Below are 14486 nucleotides of genomic sequence, written 5' to 3'. Positions count from 1 at the left end.
GGGGAGGGGGACAATGGGGGGGCTGCAGCCCCCCCAAATTTCTCCATAGCACCCCCTCCCAGTGTCGCCATCGCTCACCCCGAGTACAGCTTCCAGCATGGCCCCCACACACTGGGAGTGAAGCCCTGAGCACAGCCCCACAGCCCCAGACAGTCCCCACGCGCTGGGAAGAGCCTGGTACAGCCCCAGCCCCAGCCTGCAGCGGCATCCCACCCCCTCTCCTGTGTAGATCTAGGGACACTGCCCCCCTATGCCCTCCTAGGGTTTGTGCAGCAGTGCGAGCAGACCGCCTCCCCTTCCCATGGCCCCCAGATGAGCTGCGTCCCCATCCCCCACCCCGCCCCGGCTGGGCAGCACCGGCCTGAGCCTCTGCCCCACTCCTCCCTCACCACGGGGGGCACTGATCTGCCCCCCACGTCCCTTCCCTTCCCTTCCACCACAACAGATTTACCAGCTGCACACAGCTCTTCAAGCTGCCAGCCTATGCCGCTCCGTACCTACGTGCTGCGCTGCGGCTGCACGCATGCACGGACATTTATCGGCCAAATTAAATCAGCCATGTCAGGCCGATTTCCAATACAATCAATTTTCTTTATATTGGTACTGATCTGATATCGGACCAATAGATCAGTGCACCTCTACCTATAACCCAACAGCTATGTACTTAGTGTTGTGACATACCAAACAGCCATTCCATATATTAAAAGATACTGCATTAAAAACAACAACAAAAAACAGATTTTTGCTAAACATACTTATATTATCAAAAGAGTCACTTTCTTCAGATTAGAAGGGATATGATATTCAATTTCTTATAACCTTTGAGTAAATGTTTTTTCAAATGTATTTAGAAGCAAGCTTGCACTTATTTTTCTGCAGGAAAGTAAAAGACAGTTTTTATCATGTCTAGAAAAAGAGGTTTTCCAAATATCTCATGTCTGATTTCATTGAAAGTTTCAACAAACAATCAGTGCATGTACTCATCTACAGCCACCCGAGGCACTTCATATGTATAAACTACACAAATCAGATGAAAACATTCAGTAAATAAACCCCGCATGGTACAACAGGACAGAACAACGCTACCAAAATGTTGATACACCTTGATCTTCCTTATCTTTGAGCAGTACTAGTAATAGTAAGCTGTTATTTTTTACTGCTGTTGAAGCCCAAGACAAGCTTCTCTTACCCCAAATGGCGGATACGAAGCAGCAGCAGCAGCAGATGCAACACTCACTGCAGGAGGTGGTATTCCTGAAGAAGAAGGTGGGAACAGACCCAAGGCATTCAGATTTAATCCAGGAATTAAATGTGCTTGAAGCTGCAAAGGCAGAAGGAATTATTCAGCTTTTCAATACAAGTTAGTTAACTCAATCAAAATACTATTTAGAATAGTATACTAAAAGTCTTTTGAAAAGATGCCAATTTTTTTCTTAAACGTTTATTCTTGAGGACTCAAGATTTCAAATTTATAACCCAATATATTCACTTAGGCAGATAGTCCTAAAAGTTTGGTTCTCATATGAACAGAGAAATGAGTCATTCACTGAGACTACCTTTCTGTGAAGTGTACCATAAGATGGGAGGGGAAACAGCCACGTATTAGGCCAACCTCCCATATTCAGAATGAGGTGCAGTACAAAGACAGTAACCACTGTGCTTTATGCCACTATGCTTTATGCTAGAAAACCAACCATCTTTTAAAACAGTGAGGGCCAACCTTTTGGTAAGTGTCCCTATATTAGTTGTGCATCCTCCCCAGGTGCCACTCTAATCCCCTTCCTGGTCCAGTCTGCTGCTCTGCTTTCTGCTCCCTGCCTGATCTGCTGTTCTGCTTTCTGCCCCAGCTGTCACTGCTGCCTCTCCTGTTCTCCTATTTATTGCATGCCACACACAGAAATTGCCTGTGCCACTTGTGGTACACATGCTGGATGTTGGCCACCTCTGTCTTAGGACTAAGTGGCTTCATCCCAAGAGTGGATGTAGAGGTGTGTGGCAGTGCTGATGTACCCTCCTGCTGCTGCTGCTGTCCCCAGCTGATCTAGGCACAGGGGGAGCCCCAAAGCTCCCCACGAGGTGCCAGGCTCAGCAAGGGACAGTAGAGGAGGTAAGCAGGTTCCTCCTTCCAGCACTTGCTCCCTGCCTGCCAGTGCCCCGCTTCCTCTCTACTGGCCAGGAACAGGCAGTGGAAGGAAGAACAGGCACACTGCCACTGCTGTCCCCAGCTGACACAGGCATGAGGAAGCCCCAGTGCTGCTCCAGCCCCACACTGGAGGGAATGGCTGTATGGGAAGCCAGACTTGGCTGAGGACAGCAGCAGTGGTTCACAGGTTCGTCCTTCCAGCACCTGCTCCTGGACAGAGGGGAACACCATGAGGAGGACAGAGAGAGGATGTTTTGGAAGTACAAGCTGGAAGAAAGAAACTATGTCCTAATGCCACTGTCCCCAGCCGAGCCTGGCACCCCATACAGTTGCTCCCCACGGCCCACAGCTGAAGCAAAGCAGGATTGACCCCTTGCTCCTAGGTAGCCCAGAGGTAACCACAGTGATGTCAATGGGGGGGGGGGAGGGGGGGGGGGGGGGGGGGGGGGGAGGACAGTGCTTTGGTTCCCCTCCCCACCTTGTGAACCAACTCCCTTGCTTAGCTCCCTAGTGTCCCCCGCTTCAGGAAATGCTGGATGCATCTGTCTTGAATCATGCTCGTTTCAAGGGAAACTTCTACCTTAGGATTCCTCCAGAAGAAGCCTTATTCACTCTCCCTCTCCTGAAGGGCCCCCTGAAGCTTGATCTAGTGTGGCTTCAAAAGGGGCAAACCTCTGGCTCAGTTCCTAGCTCTTATGTCCAGCGATCTGTAGCACTCCTGCCTTGATGAGCTCAAAATATACAATTTAAAATACACCCGCCACCTCCCCACCCCCACATGTTTAAGGAGAATAGTATCAGGAAACTGTAACCTCTTCTTTTTGGACAAATGGGCTCCATCCCAGGGTGGATACAGAGGGGTGCAGTGGTGAAAATGTACTCCCCTTCTGCTGCTGCTGTCCCCAGCTGATCTGGGAACTTGCCACACATTCATTTAAAGGCACTGTTGGATTTGATTCCTGATCCTGACAGTCACACTTCCTGCCATGCTACACATGCATTGCAGCTGATTGCTGTCCCTGGCCCTGAACTGTACCAGGGCCTGTTTAAGATCCTGGTGTGGCCCCATGGCTGGAGCTGACAATTGACTGATTGTCAGCCCAGCTCAGACCTGCACTAAGTTCAACTTAAAGCATCATACAAACCAGCCATAACAATGTTTGACTTTATATGTAGATTTTTATGTAAAACATTTTTATGGCTGATCTGCCATTTTATGTAGTACCCTGGACATTTATGCCACAACTAATCATGGCATAAATGTAATGTGTAGAGGAAATCCTAGTAACACAATTTTTTAAAATACTTTCACGTTTCCACAACAGGAAAAGGAGAGAAATTCTCATTTAGTTCCTCAAGATTGATATAATTTGTTACTATTTCCCATTACACAAGAGATAAATAAATGCAGACATCAGGACCCATACAGAAATACGCTTCCAAAAATGACCATGCCATTAGACAACTCACATTCATAGCAGCAATATCATTTTCATAGGACTCCCTGATTTTCTTCATTATTTCTTCCTCAGCTTTGGCACAGGTTTCAATACTGCCTTTAACTGTAATAGTCCGCTCTGGGTTATAGAGTGTCAAATCCTGTAATCTAGGAACAAAACACAAGTACAATTAATTACACTCCAAACAGCAGATGTTAATCAAGGCTTATCGGTGGAAGCCTGTGACATCTGAAAGTGTCAGGTTTGCCTACCAGCAATGGATTGTACAAGATCAATTTACAACAGAACTCTAAGGGCCTTGTTACACAGTAATTTTGGGCAGCTCCTGGAGCTCTTAACCCCTGGATTGTCTGCACATTAAAGTAGTGTTAAGCACTCATTATGTGGGTCAAAGTTATGCTGCTACAAAGTGGGATTATCTCTGATCCACACTACCTAGCTCCTGTTCCATTAAAGTGTGCCTGCTCCCCACAAATGTGCCACCCAAGCTGAAGTCCTCCCATAAACCAGGGATAGAAGCCTGTCCTGGCTCACCAGCCCTCTAGATGCAACTCGCAACTATAGCTCCTAGTCCTGCCCCTGCTTCCCAGGCCTCTAGTGGCAAGTCACAGCTGTGCAGGTGGGGGACAGTCAGAGAAGCTTTCTAGACTGTGACTGCTCCAAACTCCAGCTACACGAACACCGATCAACATCTGTGCAGCTCACAACGTAAGGTGTAACAAGGTCCAAAGATGATTCACAGAAAACTGAAATGGGATTAGTGCAATGTTTCAAATCGCTGAGATGCACTTGGAATTAACTTATTTAAACAAATTTCTTACAACTAGATTATAATGAATGGAACATTTGAAAATGAACTGCAAACCTTTATGGCAATTTGAGCAGCACACAGATTTCTGATACGTTATAGGGTGCCTTCAGATACTTGGAAATGCAGTGGAGTCTTTCATGAAGAAAAAGAGTGGGAAAAGAAAACTTACAGACCACTATACACTTTGTTTCCTCTTCGATATTTGCAAGCAACTAGATCACATGAAATGAGATATATTGCAGCCGGAAGTCAATCATTATGCTTCACTATGAAACATATTCCAACCTATAATACTTTGGCATGGCGGACAGAGATCAGAATTTGTTAACCACTACTGGAAACCATGAGGCTCTCGTTGTCTTGCATTTCAGCCTTAAGATGCACCTTATTTACTCACACACCACTCTCCCCAGAAAAAGTAGTCATCAAAAATTGGGGTGCATGTCTTAAATGAGAAAAACGATTCTGAATAATTTGGTTAAACAAAAAAAACTTTTTTTCTTCATTCTGCCTTCCCAAAAAAGGTGCATGTCTTATGAGTGTATAGTAATACACCAAACTTGCATAACCCATACTTCTGCCTGTCAGAGATCATTGACAGGTTAAACCAAAAACTTACGGAGATATTGTGATTTTAGTATCTGTATCTTGTTCAATTTTCTTCAGGTTTCTTCCTTCTTTGCCAATAAGCCGGCCAACAAAGTTGTTGTGTGCTAAGATCTTCAAGGGAATTTCTTCTGTACTGTAATAAAAGTTAGATTAATTTAGACATATGTCCACAATTAAAAAGCAATTGGAAAAGGTATGGTTTTAAATGCAAAAGGCCATTTAAGGAAAACGCTAGTTTTTCTTTCAATACATTAGGCCATTACATATTTATTAACAGAGTAAAAAGGAGGTTTCTAATGTTTTTCATTGTCTACTATGGGGGGGTGTTAACTGGGGATATGTGTACCCCTAGGGATACTTGGAAAGGTAATATGGGGTACGCACGGGTGGGTATGAGGGCAGCAATGCCCCTCTGCTGACGGATGTGGGCAGAGGGGCTCACACACAGTGGTGGCCCCTGCCCCCCACTGCTCTGTGCTGCCGCCTCCCAGGAACAGGGCCAGGGCGGGAGGGGTGAGGGCAGTGGCACCCCTCTGCAGGCTGCACAGGTGCTGCCCGGCCAGCAGCTCAAAAGGCTGATGGGCAGCACAACTGGTGAGGCGTGAGGCCAGTCAGCAGCCCGTGGAGCTGTACATGTGACTGGCTATGGGAAAGTGGGGCGTGGCAGCAGCACGGGGCAGTGGGTGGTGGCCGCCATGTGTGAGCACCCCCCCCCCAACCCCCAGCATATGAACATCACCCCCTCTCCCTCAGCTGCCACCAGAAGGGGTTCACTTGTTCAAAAAGGTTGAAAGCCCTTGGTCTACTCCATTAGTGACTGAGGCCATTTTAACAGCATTTAAGCTTTAGTGTTGCATCTGTGAATCATTGTTAATCTACTCATAAAGGAAAAATGAAAGAATTAGAAGAGGAAATTGCAAGAATTAGAAGAGAAAATTACTTTTTTTCTTCTTTAACCACTTTTAAAGATTACCCAGAAAAATTCATGACCGAGATTCAAGTTAAGAGGAAAATTAAGTCTGCACATCCAGGCTGAAGTTAGGTCACATAGAATAGGTGTTACAAAATTAAACAAAATTTTAGAGGCACAATACCTTTCAAATAAACACACAAATTACTTCTGAAATGGAGACTAAGAGGAACATTTGTTCAATTAACTTGGTATATCTTAATTAGGGGTGTACTGATAAAGATTTTTTGAGTCAATACCAATGGGTAATTATTGACCAGCCATATTGGCTGATAATGATCCGAATGCCAATATGCAGCCTGGCAGCACAGAGTCCAGAGCCTGGCAGCCAGAGTCCTGGCAGTGTCCAGCTGGGAGGTCTGTTGGGAGGAAGGGGCATGGGGGAGGGAAGGGGTATGCGGAGGCAGACTAAGGCCCCCATGGTGAGGGAGGGAGTGGGGGTGGGGCTGGGGCAGGGGCAAGTGCTGCACAGCCAGGGCAGTATGTGACACAGAGCTGTGGATGGTTTGTCCAGAGGGCGCAGGAGGGCAGCTCCCACCACTGCACGCACCCCAAAGGAGGTATGAGAGACATGTGCCCCGCCCGGATCTGTGCATGGGGCAAGGGCAGGCTATTGCTGCGGGCTGAGGTCTGTGCCAGCCTCCTCCTAGTGTGGGGGCTGGGCTGAGGCTGAACTCGGGCTGGGCAGGGTAGGTGGCTGCAGCACTGGGAGGGTGGGCTACAGGGCAAGCTACAGACACCACAAAATTCACCAGTCACCCCACAGACCACCCCCCTTCCAGTGCCACCACTGCCTGCCCTGAGTGCAGCCCTGGGCCAGGCCCCTGCTGAGAAGAGGCCGGTGCAGCCCCAGCCCTGAGCACACAGCAGGCAGCCTGATGCATCTGCGCGTATGTATGTAGCATTTATCAACAACATTATCAGCCACATCAGCCCAAAAAAAGCCAATTGCCAATACTGTCAATTTTCCCTTTATCAGTGTCGATATGATATGGACCGAAGTATCGGTGCACCTGTAATCTTAATCTTTCTTTGCTGGATACCAGGAGATAGATTTTTATGTGATGGGCAAATTCTGCCCTCAGATACTGGGGCATTACTTCCACTTAGTTATACCTCACTACTTGAGAGCAGAAGCAGCGCACAAGACTTACTGCAATTAATTCTCTGAATAAATACTACAGACTCAAGGTGCTGAAGTATTGCTGTTAACAACTGCGATGTCTCAGAAATGTTGTTGAATTATCCAACTTATCCCAACCAAAATGCACAACCAATGGCTAGAAATGCATGGGGTTTTTTAAGCTGTACAAGTAGACTGGTACCAAGTATAAAAATGAAGTTCCTTAAACTTTACATTTAATGCTGTTACAAGACATATAAGATTCACCTTTACCTATTCCAAACAGAAGATATGGAATTAATGTTGTAATTAAACACCCTTTTACTCACAATTTCGTATCCTGAGCTTCTTTTTGCATGATCTCCATGATAATTTTGCAAGCTGTTGAGCAGCCCTCAGGAGTAGAGTGGATGGTAATTGGTTTCTCTGCAGCACCTGCATTTTCTTTACGATGAATATCAATTCTTTAAGGAAAAAAAACCATTATATGTAAGCATTTATTTACTGTGTGAATATTTTTAGATAAAGTAATCCCAATTATAAATCCAATTATAAATCTTTTGGATTCCAAAGAAACAAGGTAAAGTATACAAGTGATTATTAAAAACTACAAACTTTCACTCTAACATTATCTATCCTTTAATAAAATAGGATACATATTCCAATTCTGTTGATTGAGGCTTAACAATTTAGCAAGTGGACTTCCCCTGTACCACCAAATTCTATCCCAAATATTTTTAATATTTTATATAAACTAATAAAAGAATCCTTAAGTCAGCAGCAGGATGTAGCATTCCAGCCCTCTTGTTCCCTGCCCACCAATGATCTAAAAAATTAGAAAGAAAAGATGTTAAATCATCTAAACCCACAGCTCCCAATAAATGACTGCTTGCTACAAGATGAGAAGGGATTTGGCAAAGCTAGTTTTTAAAGTCTCCAGTATCAGAGATTTCTAGCACTTCTCTTGAGAGACTTATGTCTTCTCATGTCTGCCCTCCTTTTTCATTTTAGCTCTTGTTTCATGTTACTCTGTTTCTTCTTCAAAACATTATTTCCCCAACATGAGGGTCTAGTTCCTCATGCTGAAAAGGGTGAGTCCAATAATAACAAAACCTACTGCTGACCTGCAATGGTATCACTACTAGAGTAGTGGTTCTCAACCCACTCAGTCTCAAGAAACCTTTCAGAAAGTACAAACTCTCAGGTTTTAAGCATTTTTTGACTATTGCAATTTTTCTGTTGCAAAGAACTCCAAAAGACTACAGGACTGGATATTTTTGACATTGTGGATTCTTATTTGAAATCTCCAAGATTATCTTGCAAATTGTGTAGGTGTTCACATATCTAACAGTCTTAGTACTGCAATTTACCCTTAAAAGAATCTTGTGGCATTCTAGTTGAGAATCACTGCACTAAAGATTTGGCCATTTTCAGCTTTCAAAAGACTTATTACTCCCAGGCTCTTCTTACCTTTGTGCCAAAACTATGGTTGTTTGAAATCTTTAAATAGGAGTTAACACACCTAAATTACCTGTGCTGCACTTCTCTAGAATTCCTTTCCATTTTCCAACTCTTTCTGATACCAATATTCCTTCTGGTTCACGTAACAGCATGCACTTCATTTAAAATGAGAACAAGAAACTTAAGTGAATATGTGTCCTTCTCCCCACTGAAGTCTGGTTAGATACCAAATTAAGATATACCTGACCAATTTGTAAACACCACTGTATTCTTAGTTATTCTTTTTTATTGTGAACCTGGATACTTTTCCTGACCACCTCCAGCCTTTTTCCACATCTTGCCTGCAGCACTCTCATTGTTTGGTTATGTGACAATATATTATATCATACTAAGAACAAAAGAGGAATAACTGATATGCTGGAAGAAATTATTTGTTTATACCCCAAGCTTTCTTTTGAACATGTCCTCTCTGTTGAGATTTATATTTATTAGCACAGTACTTCCCTTTAATGTTCAGACCCCACTGCTAAAGGCTACTCAGCTCATTTAACAGCTTGGTTTTGGCTTCTGTACATTTCCCAAACTCTGTTATGATATGGTATGTAACTTCAACTGCAGCAGAATTGATTGACAAGAATCACCCAAGAACAAGAGAAAACAAACTCCTCTGGCAGCATGCAGTGTTCGGTGGGCAGGTGAGGATGCTTCCACCCAGTGCCCCCTGTGGCACCTGAGAGACAGTCCAGCCCCATGGGCTCTAAGCGAGTCACACTCAGGCCCCAGCCTCTGCTGGTGGGCAGTGCCCAGGGCCTGCAGGTCCAGAATGCATCTCCTAGGCATGACAGGGAATGCTCAGTGGAAGCAGCCCTGTCCACCTGCCTGGCACTGTGCAGCTGGCCCTGGGTAAACCGCGCTTGGGCCACAGCAGCTCCAGCTGCCATTCAGGGCTACTTCCACCCAGCATCCCCCACAACACCAGCAGAGGCCAGCCCCTGCCAGTGGCAGATGGACCCTAGCCATGGGCCTCCACGCTGTCTCACCCTCCCTGCCATCAGGGTGCCTGATAGCTATGGGGAAGAGATGGTGTGCACGTGTACCAGGACCCCTGCAGAAAGGACAGGGCAGGGCAGTATAGAGGCCTGTGGCCAAGCTCCATCGTCTGCCCTCCCCTGCCCCCAGCTGCAGATGCAGCTGGCAGGTGCTGATTCCATATTGGGGGAGAGGGGGAGGCTGGGGCATGCTATAGACCCAAACAGACTTATACTCTTGCTCCTGTTCTGATGCCAGTCTGACCTGGCTGAGGGGAAAGGGAAGGGGGTGTCCCTCAAGAGCTCACCAAACCTCAAAGTGGCCCTCCAGCCTAAATAATCACCCAGCCCTAGCCTAGAGCATTCCAGAAAAAAGGAGGCAAGGCCTGGTTCTTATTGACAACTTAGGTTCTTAATGAGAAATCAAATTCTTATCCTTATCCCAACCAAAAGTTGCACTTCTAAAACTAGCCTTTTCCCAAGAACCTCTTTGAAGACCACAGAGGAAAGGGAAGAGACAACTAAAAAACGCCCCCAAAACAACCGCAATCAAACCTAGTGGAAGATCTAAGTTTATACTACTGATATAAACCCAGCTGTAGATGCCTTCATCACAAAAGAGAGAAAAGTGGGTCTGAGAGCAGAAATACACAGTTCTCAGCAAGCCCACAAATGGACTTCACTGGTCTCCGACAATTGGGTGGGGAAGGGAAGGAGAGAAATGAAGAAGAAAGCCAGTTTTTGTATTGCACTGAGAGAAAAGTCAACAAAAACAAAGATCAAGTTAACGTGCAGGACAGTTTTGTAGCATAACTCACTTGGACTGTGTCTGCTTTGTGATATTTCTAATAGTTGCTCCTTCTTTCCCAATAATGGCTCCAACAAACTGTGTGGGAACCAGCATCCGCAGTGGAACATCTGATTGTGGTTTCTGCCTCGTAGTTGCACCAGGTGATCCCTGCCTTGGAGGACCCCTCTGTCCAAATCCACGCCTCCCCTGTGGATGCTGTTGTGGGGGTTGTTGTGCTGCCATTTCATCAGGGATATATGCAACTTTCAGGGAATAATTTTCAAGCTGAAACCCATTCAGTTTTTCTATTGCTCTGTGTATTTGCAAAAAGTAGAGGGTAGGGAGTGAGGGGAAGAGGAAAAGAAGAGACACAGAATTATATATTAATGTATAATTAATGTTAACTCTTAACATTAATTAAAGTAATGGAGAATTATTCAGTTCCAGGCATCTGTTTATCCTGAATTGGATGAATGAAGCTTAAAACTGACTGTTAATTTAAAAAAAATACTCCTACACAATCAAGATCCATAGCATACAACTACAAGGAGAAAACATTATGCTCAAGGCTTACAAATCAGTTCTTATTTGCTCTAGGTTTATCTACATTTATGAGATATTTCTGGTGTAGCTTGATCAACAAAGCCCCTAGTAGAGATGTGAATAATGCCCTGAAAATATCGCTGGAAAAAATATGTCCTCTCTGTAATGTTTTGCCAGAAAAAAGATTTGGTGAGGGAGAGGGAAGGGAAACAGACTGGTATAACAGCATGCAATATTAAGATTTTCCAACACAGCAAACCCAGATAAAAAGCAGATTTTTTTCACACTTCTAACACAGGTATGACAACAAGAATTAACTGTAAACCAAGAAAAAAAGGCCACTTTGCAAGTATCTTTTAAACACCTTTAGAGTCATGGCAATTGGTCATATTGAAGAACTAACTTGGGCAGGAATATAGATTAAACGATAACCAGATGACTTGATATACACATTCAAACGATTTATGCAAGGGATGTCAAACAGCATGTGGTAGCAGCAACTCCGGCTCCAGCACGGGGCATGTGGTAGTGGGGTCTGGGGCCACCATAGCATGCTCTGCTGCTGCTGCCACCACCACATGCTTCGGTGCTACCACATGGTTTTCCAGACATGCAGTAATCCCAACTCAAAGATGCCTTCAATCAACAAGTAAGTTCCAGGGACAGCAGTGTGTTAGTTCTCCCCATACTCTCTCTCTTACACTGCTATACCCAAGGGTTGGACAATCATGCCTGTTATTTTTAATAGCTGCAGATATAAGTACTCTGATGTATAAAATGCAGTGCAACCTACTTGCCCTAGTCAGATGATGAAACAGGGAGTACCGGCAATGACTTTCAACACCACAGCAATTCATAACAGAAAAATTCAGGGAAGTGGAGGACGGGGGGGGGAAGGAGAGACACAGCACCTAAGAAAAGCAGAGCACCCCACACACTCCAGACAGTACCCATATTAAATTAACTTGAAGTCTTCCTTGGGGAAACACAAGATTTAGTTATCAGTGGGAGGTATAAACTTATGGATGAATAAGTGGTGCTACCAGCCTTGTCTATAATTAAGGCTGCCCACCATTTTTTACTATAAATACCCAGTTTTCAGTGGCATATAATTTTGCCAAATGTTAAGGATCTGGGCTAAAGTTTTCCATGCCAGGCATTTGGATCAACCTGAATTTTATTAACTCTGGCCAAAATTTCCCAGCTTTTCCCAGAAAAAAAGACTAAGGGAAATATATTTTGTACATGTTTTAATAAATACATTTTGAAGAAAATAACTTGGTGAGCTTCTTCTTGGGATTGGAGAGGGAGGGGGGCACTTTAGTACACGCAGGCTTCGAACCAGGGCATAGTGTAAGAAAATTCTGCTATTAGGTCTGTCTGTACAACCTTATTTGCATGCACATCTTTAATCATATCATCATACACTAATTTTTCCAGAGGATTTCAATATAATTTAGAGCAGGGGACAAATTTGTTCCAGAGAGTAGTCAGGTTTATGTTATGAAGGAGAAACTATCTGCAGAACACTTGCTTTGTTTACTATAAGGCTGGAAGGTGTGCATGAATGAGGTAGGGGATTGCTAGAAGAGAAGGAGTGGTCTTATGGTTAAAGTGCCCAAATGGTGCCCAACCAAGGTTAAGTCCAGTTATCCCAGCTTCTATATGACAGTGTTCTCGAATGATGGGAGTCCAGTCACTTTAACTTATCATAGTCAAACTGTGTGTTTTCAAGTGAGTCTAGTTTAAATGAGTGCTGATGTCCCAGTTAAAAATAAATTTAAATCAGAGCTTGGAAAATTCAGTAGTCGTTTAAAAAGTCTCATATCAAGTCCTAGCTGTCTTGAACTGGGCACCAAAAGCTAACAAATACTTCTGATATTTTTCTCTGCATCCCGCTTCCCCATCTATAAAATAGAGATTATGAGAATATACTCTGCCATCTCTCACAGGATAAATTAGCATATCTGAAGATGCTATATGCGATCACTCCAAAGAAAAGCCCATGAGAAAACCAATAATTCTTGTATTTGAAAAGCGTTCAGTAAATAAGGCTGGAGGCAATATAATCAAAGAATAAAATAACTGCTTATTGAATTAATCCGTACAATGAATGAGGCAGGGGCTCTTTGGAAAAAAGACCAAAGTAAAAAAAATGAAATTCAGTGAAAGATCATGACAACACAGATACCCAAAAGGACCAAACACCAGAATTGAAATATCCTGTTCACCTGTAACTTTTCTAGACTTGACTTTGAAAGCTTAGAAAAAAATATTTTAACCTAATTTTTAATGTAATAAGAAAAAAGCGAAGAAGGAAAAAACAAGGCATTGGTAAGGCCCCATAGTTGGTCTCCACCATACCAAATCACCTTCCCTATATTTATTTGCCAAGATCACATGTGTAGAACTTAGCCTCCTCAAGCTGCTTTTACATCAGGAGGTTCTAAGACAGGATCCCAGCATTGTGATGAGTTTCCTTACATCAAACCATAGATTTATAGATTGTAGAGTCGGAAGGGACCACAATGGATCAACGTGTCTGACCCCCTGCCCCGGCAGGAAAGAGGACCGAGGTCAGATGACCCCAGTCAGGTGACTATCCAGCCTCTTCTTGAAGACCTCCAACCTAGGTGATAGCACCACCTCTCTTGGAAGCCCATTCCAGATCCTGGCCACCCTTACTGTGAAAAATTTCTTCCTAATATCTAACCTAAATCCACTTTCAACTAGTTTACACCTGTTATTCCTAGGTCACTCCCTGGGGGGCCTTAGTAAACAGCGCGTCCCCTATTCCCCGTTGACCTCCCCTAATAAATTTATAGGCGGCCACAAGATCTCCTCTCAGCCGTCTCTTGTGAAGGCTGAAGAGATTTAGCTCTCTCAACCTCCCCGCCTAGGGTCTATCACGAAGGCCACTAATCATGCGAGTGGCCCTCCTTTGGACCCTCTCCAAATTCTCTGCGTCCCTCCTGAAGTGTGGCGCCCAAAACTGGACGCAGTACTCCAACTGCGGCCTGACCAGTGCCACATAGAGGGGGAGCATCACCTCCTTTGATCTATTAGTCATGCACCTGCTAATGCACAACAAGGTGCGATTGGCCTTGTTGATGGCCTCGTTACACTGCCGGCTCATGTTCATCTTGGAGTCAATTATGACTCCAAGATCCCTCTCTGCCTCTGAGCTGCTGAGAAGGACATTCCCCAACCTATAGGTGTGCTGGAGATTCCTCCTTCCCAGGTGGAGTACCTTACATTTATCTTCATTAAATTGCATCCTATTTCTCTCTGCCCATTGATCCAACCTGCCCAGGTTGGCCTGAATCTGCTCCCTGCCCTCCGGTGTACTAACTTCGCCCCATAACTTGGTATCATCAGCAAACTTGGAGAGGGTGCTCTCCACGCCCTTGTCCAAATTGCTGATGAAGATATTAAATAATATCAGTCCGAAGACTGAACCCTGCAGGACCCCACTGCCCACCTCCCTCCAGGCTGAGAAGGAACCATCCACCACCACTCTCTGGGTGCAGTCCCTAAGCCAGTTGGCC

At 44.6% G+C, this 14486-nt stretch overlaps 1 protein-coding gene across 1 annotated transcript in view; it reads right to left on the bottom strand.

Annotated features, from left to right (window-relative positions):
• The window catches only part of IGF2BP3 (insulin like growth factor 2 mRNA binding protein 3), a 162283-nt gene that overhangs the window by 22558 nt on the left and 125239 nt on the right, over positions 1-14486 (bottom strand). Inside the window, exons 6-10 of the mRNA XM_014521509.2 lie at positions 10424-10708; positions 7446-7580; positions 5034-5156; positions 3614-3749; positions 1190-1321 (exon numbers count right to left, since the gene is read on the bottom strand). Coding sequence (XP_014376995.2) covers positions 1190-1321; positions 3614-3749; positions 5034-5156; positions 7446-7580; positions 10424-10708 — 811 coding nt within the window. The remainder of the gene's footprint in view (positions 1-1189; positions 1322-3613; positions 3750-5033; positions 5157-7445; positions 7581-10423; positions 10709-14486) is intronic.

This window comes from Alligator sinensis, unplaced genomic scaffold (assembly GCF_000455745.1).
Source record: "Alligator sinensis unplaced genomic scaffold, ASM45574v1 scaffold978_1, whole genome shotgun sequence".
In the NCBI taxonomy this organism is placed as follows: domain Eukaryota; kingdom Metazoa; phylum Chordata; order Crocodylia; family Alligatoridae; genus Alligator; species Alligator sinensis.
This window is presented reverse-complemented; position numbering and strand designations above follow the sequence as displayed.